General features: G+C 40.7%; 7 protein-coding genes across 7 annotated transcripts; 2 read left to right on the top strand and 5 right to left on the bottom strand.

Moving 5' to 3' along the window:
- Positions 1–324: 324 nt before the first annotated feature.
- Positions 325–1,173, bottom strand: MONOS_4718 (putative Poxvirus D5 protein; the record flags this gene model as incomplete). The annotated part of the gene is made up of 1 exon (XM_067874813.1): positions 325–1,173. One exon carries the CDS (start codon positions 1,171–1,173, stop codon positions 325–327), a length of 849 nt encoding a protein of 282 aa, XP_067721970.1.
- Positions 1,174–1,611: 438 nt separating this feature from the next.
- MONOS_4717 (uncharacterized protein) lies at positions 1,612–2,574 on the bottom strand (the record flags this gene model as incomplete). Its single annotated transcript, XM_067874812.1, has 1 exon — positions 1,612–2,574. One exon carries the CDS (start codon positions 2,572–2,574, stop codon positions 1,612–1,614), a length of 963 nt encoding a protein of 320 aa, XP_067721969.1.
- A 1,594-nt stretch (positions 2,575–4,168) lies between these two features.
- Positions 4,169–5,017, top strand: MONOS_4716 (uncharacterized protein; the record flags this gene model as incomplete). Its single annotated transcript, XM_067874811.1, has 1 exon — positions 4,169–5,017. One exon carries the CDS (start codon positions 4,169–4,171, stop codon positions 5,015–5,017), a length of 849 nt encoding a protein of 282 aa, XP_067721968.1.
- An 831-nt stretch (positions 5,018–5,848) lies between these two features.
- Positions 5,849–19,086, bottom strand: MONOS_4714fu4715 (uncharacterized protein; the record flags this gene model as incomplete). The annotated part of the gene is made up of 1 exon (XM_067874810.1): positions 5,849–19,086. Exon 1 carries the CDS (start codon positions 19,031–19,033, stop codon positions 5,849–5,851), a length of 13,185 nt encoding a protein of 4,394 aa, XP_067721967.1. The 5' UTR covers positions 19,034–19,086.
- Positions 19,087–20,063: 977 nt separating this feature from the next.
- On the bottom strand, positions 20,064–22,243 carry MONOS_4713 (uncharacterized protein; the record flags this gene model as incomplete). The annotated part of the gene is made up of 2 exons (XM_067874809.1): positions 20,064–20,992; positions 21,136–22,243. 2 exons carry the CDS (start codon positions 22,241–22,243, stop codon positions 20,064–20,066), a joined length of 2,037 nt encoding a protein of 678 aa, XP_067721966.1.
- A 2,252-nt stretch (positions 22,244–24,495) lies between these two features.
- Positions 24,496–25,144, top strand: MONOS_4712 (uncharacterized protein; the record flags this gene model as incomplete). Its single annotated transcript, XM_067874808.1, has 2 exons — positions 24,496–24,533; positions 24,850–25,144. 2 exons carry the CDS (start codon positions 24,496–24,498, stop codon positions 25,142–25,144), a joined length of 333 nt encoding a protein of 110 aa, XP_067721965.1.
- Positions 25,145–25,173: 29 nt separating this feature from the next.
- MONOS_4711 (uncharacterized protein) lies at positions 25,174–25,545 on the bottom strand (the record flags this gene model as incomplete). Its single annotated transcript, XM_067874807.1, has 1 exon — positions 25,174–25,545. One exon carries the CDS (start codon positions 25,543–25,545, stop codon positions 25,174–25,176), a length of 372 nt encoding a protein of 123 aa, XP_067721964.1.
- Positions 25,546–27,538: the final 1,993 nt, after the last annotated feature.

Below are 27,538 nucleotides of genomic sequence, written 5' to 3'. Positions count from 1 at the left end.
GTATCCAGGTGTCCAAAACAGTTTTATTTCATCTGAAAAGAGCTGCCAGCATGCCATTTCTGCCAACATGAGCAATTTACCCCTAATTTACCATGATTTTGAGGTGTATTTTGTTTTTCGATTGTGTTGTCATTCTGCCACATTGCCACATGGTATCGTTGGTGGTATATAACATGTGGCACACAAGTTGTATAATTTTTGTATTAATGATTTCCAAAAAAACGAATATGTTTAGTTAATTTCCACAGAACAGTCAATGTCATCTTCATCTTCTCGTTGTTTGAGGAGTTGTTCATACTCTGGTTTAAGTTTATAACACCACACTTAATTTCCTCTTCCACCCATTTTCTTGTGCTCACATCTGTCTTTAATTGCTAGTTGGAATGAGCGATCGTTCTTGTATTCAACTAGTCTGCAACAAAGTGCATCAGAACATCTCCACCCTTCTTTGAGTTTATTGTAATGCTCCTGACAGAACACATCGATGACAGAGAGTGATGCTGCAATGATATCTTCTTTTGCCTCCGTTGTTGGAATAGCCCTTGTGGAGAAATTGGTGAGATCTTTGCTGAGGAAATAACAGAGAAGTTGTTCATAGAATTCATTGTCGAAAGAGCTTGTGAAATTTTTGAAGAATGTGAGACTGTTCTTATATTTTGAGTTGCAATCACAAACAACATATCTTCTGTCACCAATCTCAATTTTTACTGGGTATGTGTGATTTGTCACAAATATGAAGTTAGCTGCATTCTCAGCTGTTCTTCTTGGCTGATTCTTCTCATTGATTCTGATTGTTGAATCTGTGATTATACTCTTCAATGCATCAAAGTTAGCTGTTCGATCATCTCCAACATTTTTCAATTCGTTCAGTACAATCAGCATTTTCCCTTCGACGATGGAGTTGAACTGTCCTGTCAGTTTTGCAATCTCTGTGACATTCGGACATGAATATCCTGCCAACAGTTCAGCAAAAACATTTGTCCAGACATTCTTTCCAATACCTTGCAAGCCTTTGAGAACAAGTGATGTTTCTGCTTTTCTACCAGGATTTTGAACAATTGATGAAATCCAACAGAGGATGTATTGATAGAGTTCTTCGTTGTTGTTGGCAATAACTTCTCGTGTGAAATCAAGGAATGGCTTGATGATTTCGTCATTTTGTTCGTTTGCCATTTGGTATTTGAACCCATGGAACAAAGAGAATATTCGAGGGTTATCTGAGAAGAACTTCACCCCATCAATCGATAGAACATGAGAGTATTGTTCGAAAGCTGTCTCAACTGTGAGAGTCTTTTTGTCATCATGCCACAGTTTTATTGTTTTGAACAGTTCGTTCATTGATGATTTTATCTTGAATGTAATTGAATAACAAGAGGTGTGAATGTCAAACTCTTTCACAATGAATTCCATCCTTGCTTCAACAAACCTCAGAACTTTTGTGAGATCTTCGGCGACTTCCGACAGTGTGGAGTATTGTTTTCGACAAGCTTTATCCCTGATTTCAGAGAACGAGAACGATGAGTTGAGATCAATTTCATGAACAGTAATCTCTCGTGGGTGTTCTTCCTTTTGCTCATTCTCTTTTCTGAGGAGTGGAATGATAACATCGTTTTAATATGTTGGATTCCATCTCTTGACAATCTTTTGAAGAACAAATGGATGTGACTTGTTGTCTCTGTATCTGTTTCTTTTCTCTTCAAAGTGAGTAATTGCATTTGCTGTAAGAGCAGCTGTCTCTCTGATTTGATTGTAAAGAAAATCAATTGATTCGTTTTCGAAACCGTTAATGTTAACGAGTGAGTTGAGAGCTGCAAATAACGGTAAAAGAGTTAACTCAGAATCAAGTGACAGAGAACCTGTGTCTTTATGTATTTCAACATCTTTGATTTTATTGACAAAAGCAAGAGCGACAGTTGGAGACATATCAACAACACCATCTTGTGTGAGAAAATTATGTGGTTCAGCCGCCATTGTCGCTGATGTATTCTCTGTTTTGAGATCAATACCGAATACGTCAAGAACACTTTCGAGTGATGAAAGATCTGTGAGCTCTCTGTGATTGTTAAGTGGAGTGAATTTGGTGATGATTCTCTTGCCATCTTTCATCTCTCTGTATGAAGAGTCAGCTTGAACAACAAGTCTCTGTTTTCCATCCCCAATACCTGCAAAAATGTCGATATCGTATTCTGGACTCGTGAACACTTTGGTTTGTGACGAACATTTGAGGGGATAACCACACAGCTCACAATAAATATGAAGACCACCATGAGCTGTTTGCACAAGTCCGACGTTTCGGGGGAGTTTGTCGAGAATGGAATTCCTGATGGTTTTCGTTTGTTCAGCTTGAAGGGATTTGTTAATGTCAACATCAACGACACAGAGATCCTCACATTTGCTGATATCAACAGCTGTTCCAGTGTGTCGTTGAACCTGCTTCTTGTCAGAGTATTTCTTGTAGTCGAACAAGTCAACGATGTGATCTTTCATTCGTTCTCCCAGCGTTTGCTGTTCTGTTGAAATTGAATCAATTAGTTGTTGGATTACGTTGTCAGTGTCTGCTTGGCGGTTTGTCATTTTATTAAAATTAAAAAAAACAAATTTTTTTTTAAAATGAAACAGATTTATTTTTGAAACGAACATTTACGAGGAAGATGATGTTGAGGTTGATGTCGAACTTTGAAGGGAAACAGTTAATTAAAACATAAATTTTATTTTGCCCAATTTGCTCAGTTTGCCCGTTTGCACACATTCTTTGAAGAATTTAAATTATCCTGCCCAGTCCTGTCCACCTGTCCACACTTCCAGCATGGAGATTTTACTCAATATTTCCACAACACAGCATCATTTGCATTTTCTGTCCAGCTTAACCTATCCACCCTGTGCAGGCAATAACCACTAACTTTTTCCATCAACTCATCTAACAGCTCATCACTTTCGATAACCTTTCTCCTCAATATCTTAATCATTTTCTTCTGTTTTTCAGATACATGTTCGTTGTAATACTTAATTTCTTCTTTACGTTTTTCCTGAAACTGTTTAATTTGTTTCTGTTGAGCCTCTTTCGCTTCTTCCACAGTCGAGAATATCTTCTTCCGACCCATTTACGATAAAACAAAAAAACAAAATCAATTATTTTTATTTGCTATTTCATCAACGTTCGACACATGTTCAACTCATGTATTTCATCAACGAAAACATCAATTTTCACACAATTTCACCACTAATTTACCAACTTGAACACTTCCAGTTAATCTTTTAGCTAATTCTTCTCCTTGGAGATATGGTATACCCGCTATGGATATATCTCGATTACACCTTTCAATTACTCCATCTTTATAGAACATCACTGATTATCTAATCATGAGAAACCCCTAAGAGTCTCATCAATAACCCTCTATCTCTATCTCATTATCATTGCCTATTCCAGCTTATTATACAAGATGATAATAACTACCAGATATTCATGAATCGATAATATTGATTGACCTCATCGAGATGGATCCATAGCGGGTATACCATATCTCTAACATGGACAACATACACATTTGGATTCGCACATTTTGCAAAATCTTGGATCAAGGGGAATATGGGGGAGCTACCGTCAGATCCTGTGATTTGGGTGAGGAAGTGCTTGGACACTTTCATATGCTTAGATAATGAGGGTTTTCCTCCTCAGTGCTTAAAGCAAACAAGGTCCGCAGTGTCGCTATTCACAAGAAGTGCTTTCTCTTTCGATTTTGGAACAGTTCCGATAATAAAGACATTCTTTCGCTCTATCATGAGAAAGGAAAAGAAAAGAGCTCCGTACGAGGAAATATGAGATCCACAGGTCCTTTACAATTATCTCAGAACTCTGTGGCCCAACGAGACTTTGAGCGTATTCTCTCTGACATTGAAATCAATAACTCTGTGTATATTATTCACTGCATGCAGGTTTTCAGAACTGGCGAGCATTTCAATGAACGATTCGATAATCTCTGAGAATGCAATTCATCTTTCAGTCCAATTGTAAAAAAGACTCGCAAGATCGTTCATCACAGTCCCTAAACTGAAGGAGATCCAGTCAGATGTTTGTCCAGTGCGAACAATATTGGAACTTTGGAACCAAATTAAAGTTTTGTATCCAGGTAGAGACACGTTCATTAAAAACACGAGAAATGGATCAAGAATGTCAAAGGATGGAATTCGTAAACTTGCAAAGGAGGCATTGAAGCAGGCAGGAATCAACCCCTCGTTTTGGCCTTACACAATAAAGCATGCAACTTTGTCTGCTCTCCTTGCCGCTGGAGTTCCGGAGGTTATGGAAGCACACTTTGCTCGATTGTCTCCCACAGCTCACACATCAACTAATTCTTTCTTCAAAACAAACACTGCTCAAGCGATGGCCCAGGTTCTGACAGAACACGAACCATTCCCACAAACAGGATCTCAAATACAACCTTGGAGTGCTCAAATAATTCAAGGATCTGCTTTCGCAAACATCCAGACTCCAATCCAATCTGCAATAAACGTGTTTCCTGTTCAACATGATATTGTCCTTTCACCTCGACCACATCCTTCACAACTGTATCAACAACAACCTCAGACGTTTAATCATCAGCCCTCCTCTCAGTATTTTCATAGCCTTCAACCTTCAAATTCAATTGGATTATCGCTGGCGCAACCACAAACTTTCAATTCTCCACAACTATCTTTACAGACAAATTGTTCCATTCCAACACAACAGCTTCCCTCTCTCACAGAACACAGCATTGACATGGACATCGAAGAGTCGCAATCATCGCAGACAGTTGGAGAGGAGAAGGATAGCAATAAGGAAAATGAAGAAGTCAAAGAAGTTGAAGATAAACTGCATAATAAGGAAAATATTGGTGTGGATCAGGAAGAGGATTCGAAGCGATCATGTTCCCATGCAACTGTCAAGAAATCAAGAAATATATGCACACGAACAGAGAGAGTGGTAACAAGAGCCTACGCAATATTAATGGAAGAGGAGACACAAAACATGCCCAATTAATGATATGGGTGATTATTTTTGAAGTCATATTTTTTCATTAAAAATTTACGGTTCAAGAATTTCCTTTGAATATGAATTAATGATCACTGCATAGGGAAAAGACCAATTAGAAACATTATCATCTTTATTTCAGCTTTATCATTTGTTTTGAAAGCAGTTGTGATAATTTAACAATATAAGCACAATGTCTCTTCCCAATGATTAACAACGTTTGAAAAATTGATACCCCAAAAAAGTTATGATTTCGAAAATAATCACCCATATCCCAAATAGAAAGAGGAGTTGTATTTTCATTAGTTCTCGAGAATTAAGAAGCTAATGCTTTTTAATTCGTTAGAGAACTAATTAATATACAACTCCTCTTTTCCCTCCACAAAGCGAAGCTTTTCCCACCCATGGAACTTACAGTTAATAAAACTTTTTCTTGCAGGTTGATAGCCTTCGTGTTTTATCGTTTAAAATGAAAGATATAACTCCTCAGTGCAAACTTGCACAGTCTTTTTTTCGATGCTAACATTTTAATTCTTTTTAACTTTTTCATCACATCAGCAAACACCACAAATTTCACGTCACATTGATCGGCTGAGCCCATAAAACGAAGCTCTATCCCAAATAGAAAGAGGAGTTGTATTTTAATTAGTTCTCTAACGAATGAAAAAGAAATAAAAACGATAAAAAAAAAATGAGACAAAAATTGAAATGAATGAAATGAAAATGGATGAAAAGAGATAATGAATGCGAAATAATGAATGTGAAATGTTATGAAATTGAAGTGATATGAAAACGTACTATTTTGATCAGAATGCATCTTATTTCTCTTGTTAATTGTGGCTACACATCGTTTTCTATCAATTCTCTCAACGATTCTTTCACCTCTATCAATGTGGGCCTTTCCTTTGGCTCATCTGCCCACATCTTCTCCATCAGCTCAACCAGATCTTCTCCTTCGATTCCTTCTGTCAGCGGTCGCACCCCATCCCTTATCATCTCCTGCGCTTCCTCCGCACCACATTCGCTCAAAGGCACTTCCCCTGTTGTCACTTCATGGAGAATCAGTCCAAGTGTAAAAACAACTGCCTTTTCTATTTCCTCATCTCTCTCTTCAGGAGCCTTCCATCGCTTCATTTCTTCCTTCTGCTTCTCTTCCTCCAATTCCTCTGTCAAAACAAATATTTCATTGTTTCCTTCCTCAACAAAGATCATATACGGACACAGTTGCCTCCCCATCATTACCACCCTTTCATCTCCAACAGAAATCAAATGCTCAAACAGCTCTGCCACTGCCAAAACCACTTCCTTCCCATCAAAAACATCCATTGCTCTCGTTCCCAGTGCGAAATCACCTTGAACGGAATGAATCACTGAATGCAATGTTTCCAGGTTCTTTTTTTCCTTCTCTCTGAATGGCTTCTTTGCTGATATCACATTGAATGAATTGTTCTGATGAACTTCAGAAATAGACACATCATCAGTAAATAGCAATGGAGATTCCAAATCTGGAAGATCATTCTCATTCAGCTCTCCATCAGTCATTGGTGGAGGCTCTGGAAGATCTTCATCGCTGTCAATGAAAAGTGGAATTTGGCTCGTCATCCCTTCCAGCAACGTCGATGGCATTTCACTCATCTCAAAGCTCTCTCCATTGTTTTCCCTTCTTCTCCTCTCCATCTTCTCCAAAATCTGCTCATTTTCCAATCTCTCTTTCTCAACTCTCTTTTCGGCTTTCCTCAGTTTCTTTCTCAGAAATACAACAACCACAACAATTACAAACAATAGAATTATTACAACAACAACACAGCCAATAAATGCAAATAAACTCCATTCAATTTTATCCTCTCCTTTTGATATTATTTCATCTCCTTTTGGTTCAGTTTCACTTTTGTTCTTCAGAATGAATGAATCTGTTGATAATGGAGATTCTGCATTCCCAAACAAAATGTGCACACTCACTTCTATTTCATCTCCACAACCGCTTATAAAATCTTTTCCCACACTTCCTTCAACTTCTCTTTCCGATAAGAATCCATTTGAATCAAAATCATGTTTTTCAATCTCTTTCTCATCTCCTTTTCTCTTTACAACTGAGAATGACAAATTACATGGAACAAGAAGCATTCCTTTGAATGTCAGCTTCATTCTGTTTGTCTCTTCTTTTGCTTCAACGCTTTCCAGAACTGGAATAAAGAATGATGTATCCCTCTCTGAAGCAATCCCTTCAAAATTGCACCCTTCATTCAACATCCAAAGTGAGGAGCTATCTTTTACTCCATCTCCTCCTTTCAAACTCATCACATTCAATGCCCCTGAGTCTGAGCAGATGATGTTTCTTCTCAATGATGGATATCCTTCAATTGATGGATTGTTATTCAAAAACTCTCCTTTCTTAATTATCACATTTCCTCCACTCATTGCTATTCCACCTTCTGGTGAATTCGATATTGTTGTATCTTTCATCATCACAGAACTCTTCACAACATCCACAACAGAACCTTCCCATCTGCACATCTCTTCTTCTGCATTCAGATTCTTTTCATTTCTTTCCTTTGAATTCCCATCAAAAATGCAACTGTCCATTTTCACATCCAAACAATTCTCCAATTTCATCAATTTCCCTTTTGTATTGTTTGAACTGACTCCACCTATTGTGCAATTTGCCAACTGCATCGTTTTTTTCATTGAAAAGCAAGATATCAATGATTCTTCATTTCCTTCAACTGTGATATTTTCTGTTTTGAAATCTTTAATTGTTAATTGTCCACATTCCTTTATATCTATCAGAGATGTTTTCATTGTTGAATTGCTGATCTCAAACAAATAAATCACTGATGGAAGTTGAGAAGAAAGAAACAATGCTGATTCATGAATAATGAGATTTGATATTGAGCATCCATCAAGTTGTAATTCTCCTTTTTCCATGTTTATTATGTGAAATGGAATGATTGCAAATTCAGCATTTCCTTCTTCATTGGATTGTTTTGAGTCAAATGAGCAATTTATTATCTCAAGAATTCCTCCCTCTGGTGATATCAGTGATTCATGTGAAGAGATGAAATTTGAATCAAACACAAAATTCACTCTCAACAATGAGACTGTTCCTGTTATTGCCATCAATGCCTCTCTTGTTTTTTCAATGCTTGATTTCACTTCAACTTCACACATCTCTCTGCTCTTTGAACTCAGACTCATTTCCTTCAAATTAATCTCTTCCTCAATTGCGCTCTTGGTGTCAATGTGCAACAGACTCACATATTCCGAAGTCAGATGCACCAGCCCATGATTAATTGAATAACAAGGAAGAATGTTCGTTCCACATTGTTTTTCGTTTGATCCATTCAAGCTGTTCACAATGATCGTATCACTCTGATGAATCGTCACAAATTCAATCAGATCAGTATCGCTTGGATAATCGCAACTATCCATTCCATATATTGCATTAATTCGTGAATAATGACCTTCTCGAAGATCAAATTGAAATTGGGTTTCATTGATCTGCGAAGATATGTTAAAGCAATGAATGAAAACATCTTTTCCAACACTTGCACCGTTGTCACTGAATTTCATCCCCACAAATGAAAAATTCAAATCTCCTCTTTCCTTTGTGGCCAAATACACTCCTCCTCCTTTCCCTTCACTAATACTGCAATTGCAATTAGTGATTTTTGAGTCAATCATATTCATTGATCCAAACGATCCCAATGTGAAGAATATCGCCCCTCCTTTTTCACTATATTCTGCCTTATCTTCTGTGATGTTGCTCTCCTTTACAACAAAACAAATCTTATTCTCACTCTTTGAATCCAAAATGCTTGGTCCATTGTCACTTCTCTTTACTCCTGAAAATGATGAATTATCAATCTCAAGATTTACACATTCTTCATTTACTCCTTCATTTATCTTCAATCCTGGTTCAGATTTCTTGATTGATAAAATGCACCCTCCACTTTCATTCAACGATTCCACTCGAACATTCACAAAATGGCAAGTTATTCCAGCATCGTGAATGACAAAAATACTGTTTCCAACATTGCATGATTCCAATGACAAATCATTCACTTCCACACTGCCTCCAATCACATCCACAAATGCACAATCAAATCCATTGTTCACTCCAGCCTCTGAATGGAATGAACATCCAGTAATCACCAAATCTCCTCCTTTGTTTGAAATAATTGTTTTGGCTGAGTTGTCGAATCCCGATGTTAATTGGAGTTGGATATTTGTCAATTCAAGATGAACGTTATTCACCATGAAATATTCCAATTTATTTCCAATTGTCTTTTCAAATTTCAAATTTGCTTTTGTATCTTCCTCTCCCATCTTCACACCCTTTTTGATCAAATAATTGGAAACATTGAAAGAATCTAGAATAACGGTTGATCCTTCAATCTGAATTGTTTTATTTCCTTCTTCATCTTTCATGTTTTCCATCCCTTTCCACATTGTGAAGCATGGCTCTTCCTCACTTCCACAACGTGCAACATCAAATCCTCCTGATGAGATAAATATCTCAAATGAGCTGTATGGAACGAGGAACATGAATAAATCCTTGTTTGAATGAAAGTTGTCACTCCCCACAAACAGAGTTTTATCATTGATCATTGATGAGTAATCGAACTTGAATGACTCATTTGTCACAGAAGAATTAAAATCCTTTCCCAAAATGAACATATTCTTTCCAATGGCTGCATTGTTATTCTTTAAAGTTATGAAAGCATCAAAAAGAAATGGCTTTTCATTTAAACAGTTTTGACAATCCAAATACAAGAATCCTCCTTTTCCATTTCTTGATGAAAGCGAACAAGATGACACATTTGTTGATTTTATTTCCAGTTTTTCATTCCCTTTCAATGTCACTTTTGCAATGCCTCCTTCACCTCTACCAGTATTCACAATGTTTGAAAAGTTGCTGTTTTCAAATAAAACAGAAGAAGCCATTACCAATGGAGATTTGACAAACGAACAATCTGCTAAACTGCATCCTTTCAATGTGCAACTTCCACTGGTTGTGGATATCAATGAGTATTGAACAATATCTGTTGATGATCGAATCTCAAATAAACAGCTTTCAAGTTGAAGAACACCACCCGATGAGATCAACGAATTCATATTTGGCTCAAATTGACTTGGAAACTGCAATTTCAAAGATAACAAGCTGAGTGAGACAGTTGATGAAATAACAGATGAAGTTGTTGCAGAATTCCCTTTGATTGTCTCCTCAAAATGAACAGGCTTGTATTTTGTTTCATCTCCCTCATTCACACAACCATCAATCGCAAGTGCATCTGTGAATGAATAAACATCTTCAATTGTCCCTTCATCCCTCACTTTCACTTTCCTTTCTCCTTCCGTTCCATTCATGTCAATGTGGCTTATTCCACTCCACATCGATTCACATGGATATCCATCGCTCCCACATCCCAATGTGTCATAACCCTCTCTCGACACACACACATCCATTCTCTTCATTTCAACAAGAAACAGCCCAAGATCAACACTCTCTGCAAAATAGTCTCTGTCAATCCCTTTCATATCAACTGCCTGACCTTCTCCTTCTCCATTTTCATATTTGTATTCAAATCCAAACCTCTCCTTCGTCACTGTTTCATTCAGTTTCTTGCAAGAAATGAATAAATCCCTTCCCTCAGCTGCAACATTCTCTCTGAATGTCAATGTTGTCAACGAAAAGTTATTCACACAATTGTCACTCAAATCCAGATATATTCCTCCTCCTCTTCCTCCATTTCCATTCGCCGAGCATCTCAATATGGATGTTGATCCAATTTCAAGCAAATCATTCAGCTTCATCTCGCTCTTCACACACCCTCCACTCACACTTTCTGTCTCAATATCCTCAAATCTGCTTCCTCCATCAACCCTCAAACTCGATCCTTCATTAGATGTTATCAGCGATCCAGCTCCCACAACACACCCCAATCCTGTCATGTTCCTCAATGTCACTTCCGATCCACTATGCCCCACTATCACTCCTCCTCCACTAGTCTCAATCCCATCAAATGAACAGTTCTCAAATATCACACTCCCTCCTCCAAATCTTGCAACTCCACATCCTTCGAACTTTATCCCATTCAATTCTGTTCTCTCCATTCGAATGACCCCTCCATTCCCAATCACGATCCACTTCCCACACTCATTCACATTTGAATTCCCTTCTCCTCCTGAAAACAAACAATCCAAAATGAAGCATTCCCCAATCCTCACTTCCACAATCGATTCATCACCACTTGCGCTTGCAGAGGAGGAGCATTGAAGCGAAATCTGAAGAAGTGACAAAGTCAAATGTGTTTGCCCATCTCCTTCTGTCAATTCAAATTTCCCTCCCTCTTCAACAACCAGTTTTTTTGTAACTTCATTCCCTTTGATTGTCAGTCCTTTCCCACCTCTGTTGATCGTCTTGCTCACTGAAGCAGCACCAACAAGCATAATCCTCTCTATCTCATCCTTCAACCGATCAAACCCAATATCAACAGACGAGCAAGGATTTTCTTTCGCTCCACAACTTGATAATCCGTTTCCAGCATTGCTTACAAACAAATCCGTTCCCAACCTTGGAAACAGATAATTGATCAGCGAGTCTTCTTTTCTTGCTTCAGATGACTCAAGCACCCACATCCTATTTTCTGCTGTGACTCTTGTGGCTGTCCCTTCCCACAACGCTGGAAGAAGCATCGTCCATGGTGATCCACACACCAAATACACATCTTCTCCTTTTTGTGCAACATTGTTCGCAAAATCATCATTCTTCATAGAATAGTCAATATTCGTTGTTTCAAATGTCAGATGCATCCCTCCTCCTTTTCCACTCCTATCTGAAACTGTGCATCCATTCATCTTGTTATCATCAAACAACAGTTTTCCTCCATCTCCCACAATCATAACAATTCCTCCCCCAATTGCGCTCGCTGAATTGCATCTGCATTCCTCAAACACGCATTTGTTAATATCCACACACTTCCCACTCCCCAGTCTCCCATTCAACACCCCTCCATTCCCATTCACTCTCTGAATCGATTTGAATGTGCAGTTCCAGATTTTCGCATTAATCCCTTCTCCAATCTCAATCTCATTTCCATCATCAAAGCTCGATTCATTCATCGTCGTGTTCTTAATCTCAACATCTCCTCCGTTTCTCAGCTCAAATAAGCTTCTCCCCTCATATTCTCTTGTCACATTCCTCACAATCACCTCATCAATCAATCCTCCAACCCCTGCTCCATCAAAAGTCACCATCCCTAATTTGGTCATTGCAAAATCTCCAAATTCACATTTCGCCAGCTCCACTTTCCCTCCTTTCCCGCAAATCAATCCAATTCCAATCTTTTCTGATTCTGCTCCAAATGAGCATCCTTCAAATCTCAATGTGCTTGCACTGCACAAAAAAACACACTCCTTTCTTGATTCGGCAAATGTTGTTATCGAAAATGCCAATGATGAAAACGATATTGCTCGTTCGCTCTTTATCAAAAATTCATTTTCTCCTCCTTCGCTAATTCCAATATTTGCCTTTTCAACATCTCCATCAATGTTCATTTCTTGAGTGTTGAGTATCATTTCATCAGAAATAGAACTTCCATCAACAAGTTTCAGTGTTGCTGGCGATGTGCCAAAAACACTTGTTCCTGCATATGGCAATGTGGAGCATGGAAAGTCAGGATATCCGCACTTATGATAGTCCATCCCTCCATTTCCCCCATTCACATACCCAACACTCGGCTTCTCTCGAAAGAACACCACAATTGGAATCAATTTCAACTCATTCCCATTTTCTGCTCCCATAAGATCTTTTATGTTGAATCCTTCACCTTCAATCTCAAACAAGAAGTCAAATGAAACATTATTCACCAATTGATACAAATTAGTTCCTTCAACAAACACATTGTTTCCTCCATGTGCCGCTGTGTTTGCTCCCTCACCTCTTCCAAATGTCAATCCACTCATCACAAAGTCCCTTCCTCCTTCCTCGCATCTCAACAACACTCCTCCTCCATATCCCCCAACTGATCCCTCACCACCAGCCGAACATTTCTCAAACGATGTCACCACTCCACTCTTCCCCAAACGCATTTCTCCTGTTCCCTTCAATATCACACTCATCCCTCCTCCACATCCCTTCAATGTTCCACATTCTTCAATCACAACATCATTCACCTCAACAGCACATCCATCCCCAACTTCTCCACTCACAACACTCCCATTTCCCTCCAAACTGCTCATTTTCATAATCGTGCAATTCCTCATCCCCAGCTTCTTTCCATTATCATCCCATATCAGTCCTTTCCCTCCCATCACACACTCTTGTGCTGTCACATTCCCGATCGTCAATGAACTCGATGGTGATGAATAATCAATCAATCCCTTCATATTTGTTGTTTCCACACTCTCAAGCAACGAATCCTCAATCGAAGCCTCTCCGCTCCCATCAACAACAATGAATGGATTCATTCCAAATCTCACATAAGTCATGCTGAAACCTGAAATGGATAATGTCCCTCCACTTGCACTCACAAACACATAATTCGCAGAATCCACTCCATTTCCCATCTTTATCCCACAATTACCAAATCTCAATGTCCCTCCTGAAGAATGAACAAATGATGATCGTTCCCCAATTGATCCTCCAAATTCAAACAATATCCCTGTCAATGTTGATAAAACACTGTTCATCACAAGTGCTTCTTGTGTTTTTGTTCCTGTTCCTCCAATTTTTATTCCAACATCTTTGTTGCTCGAATCAATCTCATATGATTGTTCATCCAAATTCACTTCTTCATCAAATGAAAATGTGCTTGTCAGTCTGATCGTTCTCTCTGAACTCGGAAACTGAACTTCTCCAACATTCCCAATTCCTTTGCATGGGTAATCTTCATATCCACACAATTTGAATTCACTTCCTTGTTCTCTCCCACTCACATATGCTGGTGATGAAAATGTCCGAAGAAATACAACAAGTGGAACAATCAGTTCTGCCTCATCTCTTTCTCTTCCACAAAGTTCATTCAAGTCTGCAACTTTAATTCCAATTTCTGGATCGAATCCAATTGATGTGCTGTTGATAACAGTTGTCAAATCCTGTGCTTCCACAAACAAATTCTTCCCTTTCCATGCGTTGCATCCCTCAAATGTCATGCTCTCCAATGAAAACGTTCCCATTTGATTGGCAAGTTCAGCAAACATCCCTCCTCCCATTCCTCTCCCTCCATTCTCAATATCCTCTGATGGCACAGCACATCCCGATAATTTCACTCCTTTTACTTTCAATGTTCCTCTGCTTCCAAATGATATCATCATCCCTCCCCCTTTCATTCCACTTCCACCTGAGCATGTCGAGGACAAATTAGATTCTTCAATTTTCACATTCCCATTAACCCCCATCCCAACATTCAAACATCCCCCTCCTCCACTTCCACCTGCCACATTCACCTCCACTCCACTCATTCTGCTGTTCAATATCTCCAATCGAGCTCCACTTGTCATTGTGATTGGCGATTTCCCATTCATTGTCAGTGTCACTCCACTTTCCATCACAAATCCATCAACAATCAGATTCCCTCCTGCCATCTCAATGATGCTGTATTTGATCTTTCCATCTGTTAATGCCCCACTCTCAAATGAGATTGAACAGTTCGTCACACTGAGTGTTGTTGTTGAATGAATGAATGCACTTCTCCTTGAATTCAACTGACCTTTCACAACAAATGAAAGTCGACTCATTGTCAGTAAACTCGAACATCCAACAAGCCAGTCTTGTGTGGCTGATCCTCCATCACTCACATTCACTCCCATCCTCTCTCCTTCCTCTGATGTTATTCTGCCTGAAATTATCACACCAAATGATGGTACTGTTATTTCCTTCGTTATTGACGAAGATGAGACAACCTCTATTTCTTTTGAACTTTCACTCAATCTCGAGTTCGCACAATAATCAACTGTTAAACACCTGAATGCATCAAATCCACAATGGTTGTGGTCCTTCCCATTTCCTCCACTCCCATCAACAAGCACTTTTGTTCCCATTGAGCACAAATACACAAACAGTGGAATCACTCCACTTTCTTCCCCATTTTCACTCCCACTCAGCTGAAACACATCTGATGGAATGGTGCTTGTGTCAAAAAATGAAAATGAGCTGGTGTTCACTTTTGACTCCAAAAACACACCACTTCCACAATCAACAAACACATCCTTCCCATATGTTGCCACATTCCCATGATCTTTCGAAAACTGAACATTCTTCCCAATTGTCAATCCACACTCTCCACTCTCCATCAATACAAACATCCCTCCTCCTCTCCCTCCATTCCCTCCATTATTCTCTGCCTTATTCCCATCAATCACACTCGTTCCACTCACAACCACTTTCCCATTTCCCTTCAATCCAACATATATTCCTCCCCCATTTCCACCACCACAACTGCACCCATTCACATTGCATCCATCAACTGTCAACGTTCCACTCCCTCCAACTGTTCCTTTCATCCATCCTCCGTCTCCACCATTCCTTTTGACCCCACTGATATTGCATCCTGAACAAATCACACTCGTCATTCCTTCACAAAATTCAATCGCTGAATGATCATTGAATGCCAGCCCTTCCTCCATCACAAATCGTTCCATTTTCAGACTCCCACTCTGCGCATTCACAATGCTGTATCCAAAGGCCACACTCGATGTGCTCTCTGATGAATGAGCAACTGAGCAGTCTGTGAGTGTGAGTGATGAGCTGGTCAAACAAATGAGCGATGTTGCACTCGATAGCGAAAATGGAATTTGGAACCCAATGTTCTTGATTGAACTCGCACTCTCAACATTTATCAAACACGAAGATGTCATTCCACCAGGCACTCTCACATTCACATTCGTCTTGTTAATCCCACAATACACCTCCCATTCATATGACCCTGCCATCGAAACAACTTCTCCCAACTCAAACCCTGAATCCAACACAATATTCTTCTTTGACGAACCGAATCTGTTCTCTGCTACCTTTGTGATCGTTTTGCATGGAAAATACCCAAACCCACAAAACCACCAGTCATATCCTCCATACCCATTCACAGCGTTCCCCACATGTGCTGCTCCTGAAAATGCTTCCAAAAACATATTCAATGGGAATATTCCCATCTCTTCCTCATTCCGATCATATCCCATCAGCTCATCATTAATAGAAACATTTCGTGAGATATTCAGCTTTGTGGCTGTTATTGTCCCACTCACCAGCCTGCTCCCATTCACAAACACATCTTTCCCTCCCAGCGTTGTACTGCAACCAATAAAACTCACCGATGTTATTGTAAAATCGAATGAGTTATCTGCCAGATACAGCATCACCCCTCCTCCATATCCACTGCTCTTGCATTGATTAAATGTTGTTGTTCCTTCACTTTGTGATGTTGAACCTCCAATAAGAACCTTGCTTGTTGAATCCTCCAATACAACCTTTATCCCTCCTCCATCTCCATTCAAACACTCGCACCCTTCTATTGTTGTATTCCATGCCACAAATGTCTCTCCTCCCTTCACACTCTTTGCCATCACCACTCCATCTCCTTCTGTCCGATTCACATTTCGAATTGTCACATTCGCCAAAACACTCTCTCCAGATGAAGATCCTGCTGATGAAGGTTCTGCAAATAGCGATTGACTCATTTTCATATTTTTGATCTCAACATCAACCATTTTTAATTGCTTCAGAGCCACTTCAAACACAGATGAAGATATTACACTTCCTCCTGATGTGGAAGAGTCGATCACCACATCCTCCAGCGAAAGAGTCCCGCTCCCCACAGACACCACAAACACACTCGGCGATGGACTTCTCATCGAGTTGTGATCGATCTCCACATGCCCCACCTCCAGTTGGCCAGAAGATACGCTAAACAACGTTGTTGAAGAGGTCGAAAGAGAATTCGTCCCAATCACACTCACTGTCTTCCCTCTTCCAACAACAGAAATCGTCTTTTCCCCAACACTGATTGTTGAATTTTCGCTCACATGCCTTCCACTCAGCAAAGTGATTGCCGAGCTCAGCTGCGCCATGCTCGACCCCACTGCATGCCCCACTGTCTTGCAAGGTGCTGCCTCGCTCATCCCACACAGATTGCTCGTGTCATCTCCACTCACTCCAACATATATTGTTTTGTCCTTCAGCCAATCCTTCTTTTCTGTGTGCTGATAATACCAACCGCCAGAATAATAAGCATAGCACACTCTCTTGTCATTGCTATTCGTTGTATAAGATTCGTAGAAAGGGTTGTATGACGAAAAGATATTGTCAGCATCTCGAAAATACACATCGTGGCCATATGGAGTGGAGGCGTTGCAACTGCAATCGTGGAAGAAAAAAAAATAACAATAAATGTTTTTGGTTGGAGCTGCTTGTTGCCATGGATTAAACCAAAACCCTCCGCCATATGATACAGCTGAGCACGAAATGAACTGGAGGCTCCTCATTTTGAATGCAGCTGGAACATTTTGGCAAAACATCCCTCCGCCATTCGCTTTTGTAACTGAGCACGAAGTGAATGAACACTCAAACACGCAAGCACTTTCTCCTTTGCCATTATCTGTTCCAATGCATGAAGATCCAGAAACCTGAAAAGTTGAAAGATAAAGTCCTCCTCCACGATTAATTGCATTGCATTTCTGTAACTCGCAACCACTGATCCTGACACACAAAGAAATCGAATAAATGTCAATTCCTCCGCCTTCGTAGTTCTGTGCTGTGCAAGCGTTGAACGAAGTGTTATCGACCGTAATGGAACGTATTTCATATGCTGTTATTGCTCCCCCACCATAATACGCATAGCAGTCATTGAATGAACAAAATTTCACTGAAAGTGTCCCAGATGCCTTGTTATACATGTAAATTGCTCCACCATTTGAAGCTCCATCTGAATAAGAAGTTCCTGACCCAGTGGTTTTTGACCCATTCCACACACACCAGGTGAATGAATTCGCCCCACTGTCTGTAATCTGCTGTCTCCCTGGTTTCGATGGATTCCCTTCACTCCCATTGACTGCAACATTCTGAGTGCGATAGCATCCAACAAACGAGGTGTTCGAGGCAGACAAGGATGATGAGGGGCTGTTAAGTGAAGGGACAATGCCCCCATCATAAACATCCCATACCGATAAAAATGTGCATCCACTCATCAGAAATGATGTTTGGATCTGCCCTTCAGCCAGATATGTTGTTTTCGATGGATTTGTGGAGATGTTGAAGAATTCTAATTGGGAAAGGCACACAAAATGAGATGAGATGAATGGGGCTGAAGACACACAAAAAGATGAGAAATGAGAAGAGCAAACAGAAATGTGGCATTTCTCACAAATCTCTCCTTCCACTGCTTTTGAAGAGAAAAGTGGAGGGAATATCTGTTCAGTCGAGGTTAAGGTTGAGGTTGAAGACGATCTGAGGGAAATGTTGGCGAACAATCCACAGCTCCCATCAAAATTAAATGGTGAAATCTCATCGAGCACAGCAACCGAGCACCCGCAAATCACCACCTCGCTCCCCTTTTCAGCCAAAATAACATTTCTGTTCCCGCTCGTTTGCAGCCCCAATCCACTCCATGTTGCCGAAGAATTCTTCAATCTCCAACTTCCTTCTATTTCGCTCCCCTCTGCCCCAAAAACACCATTTCTGCCCCTTCCTCTGGTTGCATGTGCAGAGTTATTATTTATCTCGCGTTTCCTTCCATTTTCTTTTTCGTCAGTTTCTTTCTCTTCATTGGGCTTTTCTTCGTCCAAATCTTTCAATCCATTCGCTTTTTCATTTTCTTCTTCATTTTCTCTCGCTCCCCTCGCATCCACATATATATTGTTCACTTTCCGTCCATTAATAATTCCGCTCTCTCCCTTGCCTGCCCCTGCAGGAACCATTTCAGTCTTTTCCCTCTCTTTGCCCATCTTCCACTCCTCTCCCCATGCACCCCATCCTCCTTCCTGCAAGCACAATTCAGCTGCTAGCGCCGCAATACCCAATGCTATGATGCTCATCGCTGTATCAGCGTCAATTCCCCGGTTTTTGTTTTCGCGATCTTTTTTTGGTTATTATGCGAATGTGGATCGTCATTATTGCCCTTATGGGCTGTCCATCATTTAAAACGCGAATATCGAGGCAAATATGGAGGAGCAAGAGTTCAGCTGATGAGATGGAGGAATAAAAGATGAATGCTGCACTCCAGGCAGGATTGTTATTTTTCATGTTTTTGAGGAAAACAGAGGGAATGATAATTGTTCAAACGAAATCAAGAAATGACTTCAATTTTGCTGAAGATAGGGGAAACAGCGCAATGGAGGGAAATTGCAGTGCGAGTGCAATGCAGCTTATGAAAGGGCGAATGAATGCTTATTGTCAGCGCTTTTGCGAGTTTTATTCATCTGAAAGGATTTGAAGCCTTGTGCCTCGCAAACCGAGCTGGAAGAATGAGTCTTTTTTTGATTCCTATATTTCGATTTATCAATTGCATAGGGATGTTGGACAGCGTTTTTGGTTGACATTGGCGTGTTTGGTCGTATTTTATGTTTTTACTCATCCCTGGCCCTTCTGAACAGGAGGAGCCTTTCCAAAAGGTGCACATGCAGCAGTGCAGAAAAAGCAGCTTTTTTCGTGTTTTTTGATGCGAACTCCTTCAGAAAAAAGGAAAAGAAAGAAAAGCATCTGCAGCGAGGAAGAAAATGCACAGCTGAGCATGTCAGGAAGTGTTTTTTTTTGTTTATATGTATTTTTGAAGCTGAAAAAACAAGCAAAAGAAAAAACACGTACAATAACTTTGTTTTTTTTTTTTTCAACTTGGCGGATGGCTGCCTTTGAACAAGTTCCAGAGGAATCAGCACGCAATGACGCATCTGCTCCTCTCCCTCTCTCTCCCTCTCTTCGTCCAGCGAATGGCTGGTGACACTTCAGAAAGGCCATGCTTCGGAAGGGGTGCATGCAAGAGCCAGAGAGCAAGCATCGCCACACGCTCTGGCATTCCCTCCTTCTGTGCATGTGTGTGAGTGTGTGCAACGCCACGTTCATTCATCCTCAGTCTGGCCATCCGAAGTGGAAGGCACGCGCAGCAGCAGATGCCCTGCCCATCTGCCCCAGCTGGGTCTGCAGCTCCCGCACACGCCCCAGCACCGCTGCATTCTCCTCCCCCTCCTTCCCTCCTCTGCACGCCCCTGCCTGCAGCAGCCCCAGGATCTCCCGCTCCAGCTCCTCTGCCCGCGCCACATCTGCGTCTGCCCCGTCCAGCACCTTCACCATCCCTGCCATCCTCGCCCCTCCGCCTCCTCCCCGCCTCTCCCTGCCTCCGTCCCTCCCATGCGCCATGCGGCTTCCTCCCTCCCTCGCCACTGCCTCCCAAAGGCACCCCCTGCTGCCCGAAAACGGCTGCCACGCCCCGCACTCCTCCGAATACACACACCGCAGCACCCTCCGCCAACCCTCCCCGCCACACACACCCTCGCACTCAGCCACCACCACTGGCACAACCCCTCCTCTTCCTCCTCCTCCTCCCTTCTTCTTCCTCTTTCTCACCACCTTCACATCCACAAGCCGATACCTCCCCTTCCTCTTCTCCCCTCCCTTCCCCAGCCCTTCCCTCCTCTCTCCCGCACAGCACCCGCCCACCCCAAACAGCCCCTGCCACTTCCCCTGAATCCGGCTCAGCACATCCGATGGCGGCTCAGAAGAAGGCGCGGATGCCAAGTCCTGCGCCTCTGCTTCCAGACCGAAGCACGGCCTCAGCGATGCCCGAAACACAAGCACTGCCGAGCCTTGTGCTGCCTCCTCCTCATCCTCCTCCTCCTCTGCCAACCCTTTCCTTTCTCGCTCCACTGCCTTCGCTATCGCAGACCTCGCATCCACCGACCACACCCACACCTCCAGCGACGAGTCAACCCCAATCACCACACATCGCCTCCCTCTTCCTCCTCTTCCTCGTTTTCCTCCTCTTCCTCCGCTTCCATTGTCTGCACAGACACCCAGCACAGCCGGCCCATCACAAACGGAACACAAACACGGCACCCGCTCCACGTCGACACCACGTGCACCACGCTCCTCCCCCTCCCCCAGCTCCCCCTCCAGCTCCCCACCCCCATCTCCCCCTCCAGACCACTCGCCCAAGCACTCCGCCTCCCATCCTTCCCTCCCGCTCTCCGCCTCCCACCCTCCGGCGTCACCACACACGCCACCTCCGAGTTCGCTGCCACATAGAATGGCGGCAGCACAGGAAGCACGCTCCCCTTCCTCCCCCAACTGCCAATCCCCCAACTGCCAATCCTGCAACAGACACTTTTGCTCCCTTCTTTCCCCAAATCTGCCTCTGCCTCTGCCTCTGTTTCTTCTGGTGCTGAAGCCACCCCACCCAGGCAGCTCGCCCATCCAGTGCCCCGCCACCCGCCATACCATTCCACCGGAACCCTCCAAAGGCCCACCAGCGGTGCAGATACCACAGCACACGACAGCACACACACAACCACCCCAGGCCCTCCCTCCCCGCTGCTTTCCTTCCCCAACCCCTCCGCTCCCTCCGCTCCTCCCCTCCCTGCCCCGCCACAGTGCAGCCCCAATCGCAGCCGCAGAGCGATTCCTGTGGCCGGGAAGCGCACCTTCACCACATCCTCCCACATCCCATTTCCACGCCCCGCCCTGCTCTCCCGCCTCCCTTCCCCCATCCTCTCCTCGCTCTCCCCCTCTGCTCCCCCGCTCTTCTCCAGAAACCGGATCTGCGGGCTCAGCCCCAGCACCGCCTTCGCCACATCCGCAAAGCTCCTACACTCTCTCCCCACCTCCACCACCACCTCTCCCACACACACCTTCTCTGCTTCTGCCCCCAACAAACCCTCTCCACCCCTTCCTTTCCCTTCATTCCCCTCTGCATTGTCTGCCATTCCCATTGTTGTTGTTGATGATATCTCCGAATTCTCTGAAGATGAAGATGGTTCATCCGGTTGAGAAGCTCCTCCGCTGCTCTGTCCCTTCTGCTCCAACCCATCTCCCACTTCTTGCATCCTGCCTGCTGGATGTGCCTGCGCAGGCTGAGGAGCACACTCTGCCGTTGTCTGCACTGATCTGTCGCTGTTTGCTCCTTCTGTTTTTGTTTTGCCCTTGTCAATCTTGCCTCCTTGTCCATCCCCACATCCCTCGCTCCTCCCCTGCTGGCTGTGGCGCGCCAGCCATGCTCCTTTCGTATATCCCAGCACCCAACTTCCTCCAAGCATAACTCCACCAGCTATCACTTTTCAACAAAAACCTTCATAAATTGCAAACCTGGTTGTTGGCTTTTCAGATGTGAACTTGTTGGAAATGATTCTGAGAAATCATCTTTTTTTTCAACATCAATCGATGAATTGTGAGTTTCTTTTCTTTCCTTCTTTTTTTAAACTCCTCCATTTCTCTTCTTGTTATTTTCTCTAAATTTCAACTCCCCAAACTTTGCATTTTTGTTGTTCTTTTCCACTGAAAATTTTCGTGTGATGAACAATAATTGAATAGATGGTTATTTTGTTGAGTTGCATTGAAGTCCTACGGATGATTGATTATAACTAAAATCATACTGCAATGCAATTGTTTTTCAAAAATCTGTTCTTAATTTATGTATAATAGATGAATTGTGAAATAAATAAAAATTTCAAAATTATTGGGTTATTTTGAAATAACCCAATAATTTTGAAATTGTCTATGGAAATTTTGAAATTTTTGGGGAATTTTGCAATAACTCGGGTTGACAAAATTTTTCTGTGAAAAAATATATTATGCATATATATGAAGTTTTTCAAAGCATTTTATCGAAAAATATTCTGTTGTTTCTTATAATTATTAATTAAAGAAAAAATTTTTTATGCAAAATTATTATGAAATAATGAATGATTTTTCGAAGCAAGCTTTGGAATACAATTTTGTTCTTTTCAAAGTTATTGTTATTATCGTTTGTACGTTTTCTTTGCTTTTTTTTGACAGATGAATGATATGCGTCAAATTTTTTAAAAAGTTTCCAAGGATCTAAATATTTACCGATTGGAGAATGTTATGAAACACTCTGTTAAAATTATTTATCATCAATATTCAAAATTTCACAAACGAGAAAGATTATCAATGATAAACTTCAACATCCAAAAAATCCTGTTCGATATATTAATTTTTAATGTTATTGTTTGATCAATTAGAATATTTGTTTTCTGGTGACATAAAACTTGTTGCCTTTTATCACGAAAGTTTCTGAACAAGATATATGAGGGACAATGTGTTTCACAAGTATGAACGTTGAAAAATTATTCAGATTTGAAAAAACTTATTCATTCTTTTTCACTGTTTATCTTGGTTAAAGCAATTCAAATGAAAAATTCTTCTCATCAATGTTAAGTTGAATCATATTCAAATACAAGGGAAAACAAAATGGATGCAACAGAAAGTTTGTCCATCTCATTATGGAAATGGATTGGTTGTTCATAGCAACAAGGAAGTGCTCTTTATGTGTATGACAATGAAAAAGCCATCCTGAGAGTTGAAAATTCGTCTTTTTCTATGTGAAATGCTTCTTCCGCAAGATGTGGAAGAATATATGTATTGAACATCTCTGAATGTGTTTTGCTCCAGACCACATTAACGCAATGTTCTACAGAAAAAGCAAGTTCAGATGGAAACGGTGGTGGAGGAATTCAGTTTGAAAACGCTTATTCACGTCAATGACCGATGATTGTTCCTTTCAAAATTACTCTTTCTGCAACGACGGAGGGGCAATTGATCTGCGTGCAAAGAGAACCGAGAGGCAGAAGATATGTGTTATTAATCAGTTTATTTTTCAACAGCAGTGCGCTGAACTCTTCAGGTTCTGGAGGTGGTGCAATTGAGCATTGGCTTTCAATGGATAAAGTCTAATTGTATAACTGCCTATTCTGCAACTGCTTTTCGATGACAGCAGGAGGTGCTGTTGGCTCACAAATCAATGCAGTGAATTATGGAATTTTATTTTTCTACTGTTTTTTCCACAAAAGCTCATGTGTGAAAGGAAGACATGACATTCTTTTTAAAGACTTTTCGCTAATCAACATTCACATTAGATGTTATTCAAACAGACAAACACCAAACAGAGTTAGCTCAAAATACAACTCTGTTGTTGATAAAAGTGAATAGCTTGATAAAGTTGGCGGACGAATCAGATTTGTTTTTTCAACTGCTGCTCAACCAAATTCCAAAGGTGCTTTTTCATGTCAGATCAATGAAAGCAATCCGTGTTATTCTATCAGCCATTGTTTTACTCAACTTAATCCAGGTTGTGCAAATGAAGTCCAGATATTTGCAAAAAAATGACAGAAATAAGAAGTGAAGACTTCGATGACAATATTTATGTGAAATATGGACAAAGAAATGTGAGCGAGACTGTCCAAACAAAAATTGAAGCAGATAATGTTTCTCATATTTAAGTCTTAACAGGAACTTGCTCTTGTGCATTGCTTAGAAGAAGAGAATTTTAATGACTCACGAATATTTGAGGAGAATGGAACTTATAATGTTGGAGCAGGAGGCTGCACAACTCTTTTCTCACTAAGTCTACAGTTTTCTGTGAACACTCCATGAAAGTTCCATTAGCTACAGCTCCATTATCATCTACTCATGTTCTCCAGTTAAACGCCAATTATGTGCGATTCGTTGCAGATTGAATTACTTCGGATAACTGCCATTTTTATAATTTCACATCATCTGGGTCTGTTTTCTCTAGCATTTGTCTTTTCTTCCCTTTCAGTTCCATGACTAATGATACCATCTCTTCTCCTGATCTCTTTTTGTGAAAATTGAATGATAAATCAAATTCCTGTCAATCTGACAGAAAACCAATTTTCAAACAACCATCATCATCATCATCATCATCATCATCATCATCTTCTTCTTCTTCTTCTTCTTCTTCTTCTTCTTCTTCTCGTAAGAACATTCTTTCTGCGGATTATTTGCTGAGAAATGGAGCAGAAACAGTTCTGCTTGTTGTTTTGAATGAAATAGAGGAAGAAAATAATTGGACTTCATCATCAACATCTTCTTCGTTCTCTTCTCCTTCTCCTTCTTCTTCTTCTTCTTCGTTTTCATCGCCTCCTCTTCTGTTCATCCATCTCCTATTCGTACTGTGACACTCTCTCGCCCCTTTCTTCTCTGCCACTCAAACACTTTCCATGTCAAAGTTTCCCCGCAACACAAGCTCCTCCTGCTCCTTCACCTGCTTAACCTGCCTCCCCATAATTTCTTCATATAACACCTTCATTTTATTCTGTACATTCTTCTTTTGCGCAAGTGCTGCCTGTTGCTTCTCAATCAAATTCTTGAATTGCGCCTTCTGTTCAATTATCGTCTGCTCCTGCACTTTCGACAGCTCCATCAGCATCTTCATTTCCTTCTCCATCTTGTTTATCTTCTGCCGCAACGTTGCATTCACTCCTCCTTCACAACTACCACCAGTATCATCAATGCTTCCACCATTAACCACAGCTTCGCTCTTCTCCGATCTTTCGCTGATCCAAGATTTTGATCCCATCCTTTCATCTTCTCCTCCTCATCAGTTAACTTCTCCATAGAAACTCACCCAACGCCCAACTTCACAACAACTCCTTTTCCGCTTATGTATTCCACAAGGACAACAGCACTTCCATATTTAATAATTACTACAATCTTCTCCTGGTACTTTTCACACAGCCCCAACTGCAGAATCAACAATGCTAAAGATTGAACCATCCCACACTCTGCAGAGGCCAGTGAAAAAAGCATGGCACCATGCATCGCCAAACCATTAGTATCTGTTTGCTAACCACACTCACAACTCCTCCTTGCTAAGCTCTATCTTCTTCTCCATCTCCACAAGCTGCTCCATCAGCTCCTTCTCCTCTGCGTTGTTCTTATCGCTCAGGCCCAGAATCTTCCTTGCCAGTTTCACCACTATCTCCTCAATCTTCCACACCTCATTCTCTACAACTCCTCATCTTATCACTTCGTCGTCCGTCTTCACAGTCACACTCCTCGACTGCGCAGATCGGAACACCAGTTGCGCTGTGGAAGGTTGTAACTAAGAAGGATTGAACAGAATGCAGATCAAATGGAACGCGTTCACGCCGTTCGATATAAAGATTTTCTTTCTCCTTTACAACGAACCCACCAACACTACAAGTGAAAGATGCAGTTTCACCAGCGAAACTGAAAGTGTCGCAGAGAGCGCTGCAACATACCCCCCACAGTTTCCGCAGTGCACATGGAAACAACGGAATGCACAGATCAAACACCCATGTCACTTTCTAATCTTCGCTTCATTGCCTTCGGAATGGCAAGGCTGATATGCATTCAGCATGAACAAAAAAAGATATGAAAGTTATTTCAGAATCTTTTCTAAATGCAAAATATGTAATTTCAAATTATTTCTGGATGTTTTTTGAAGGATTCGAGCCGTGATGGATAAAGTTGATGTCAATAAAATCATAAGGCAAAAGGTTTAAATGCTCGTTCTCCATGGATAATATTGTTAAACAAAACAACGAATTGTTTTTTTTCAGTCTGCGAAAAGCTCAAAACCCTATATCTTGCGTCTAATTACTGATAGAACGATTCAAAAATTTGTTGTATTTCCTTTTTAATCAACATTTTGTCTAATAAGACTTTGAACAAATTTTCACATTTAGCTCAGATTATTCAAGCGACCGTACGATCCACCAATAGTGATTTGATTGCCACGTGAAGAGATATAACAGTAGAAGAAAGTCATTTATTCAAAAAGAAACAAAAAAACAGTTAATCGTTTGTGAATATTTGCTTCTTTTCTTTTTTTCCAGTGGAAAATCATTTCTATGAATTGTTCTGTTCATTTTCGGCTCAAATTTGTTGTGGTTAAATGGAAACCAACTTTATGAATCGGACAACAATGCAGATTTATTCCTCTCAATCATCTGTTTTTGTCAATTTTTCAAACATTAAAAGGCATTGAATGTCATTTGTTTCATTAAAGGAACTGCTTCGATTTATTAATGATTGTTTTCAATGATTGCGTTCATCGTTTTACAGTCAATGAAAATCACAAAACATTTTCAAATTATTTTTTTCCATTGAAATATTTGATGTTTTAAATATTGACAATCATTTGTTGTCACAAAAATATATCAACAATCACAAAAAACTTGTGATATAATATTTAATAAATTTTAATTTTTGAGGTTGGAATAAAATTATTATTAACGATTTGTTTCACATTATTGATTGGTGAACGTTATGAAAAGTGCGTAGACAATAAATGAGTATATTTTCAACAAATTTCCAATAATTTTTTGCAAATCACAATTTTTATGCAAAAAATGAAGATCTTCCTCCAATTTTTTTTTAACTTGAAATTTGTGTGTGGAACTTAAAATCACTGCCTTATTTTCAATTTTTCTGAAAAATTTCAAAATTTCTTGATTATTTCAAAATAACATATACGAATTTCAAAATTTTTCGAAAATTTCACAATTACACAAAAATTGTGCAATTCATCTAATATATTGATAATG

The sequence above is a fragment of the Monocercomonoides exilis genome (genome assembly GCF_001643675.1).
Source record: "Monocercomonoides exilis strain PA203 chromosome Unknown scaffold44-821271, whole genome shotgun sequence".
Lineage (NCBI taxonomy): Eukaryota > Preaxostyla > Oxymonadida > Polymastigidae > Monocercomonoides > Monocercomonoides exilis.
Note: the sequence above shows the minus strand (reverse complement) of the source record. Positions and strands in the feature narration are given on the sequence as shown.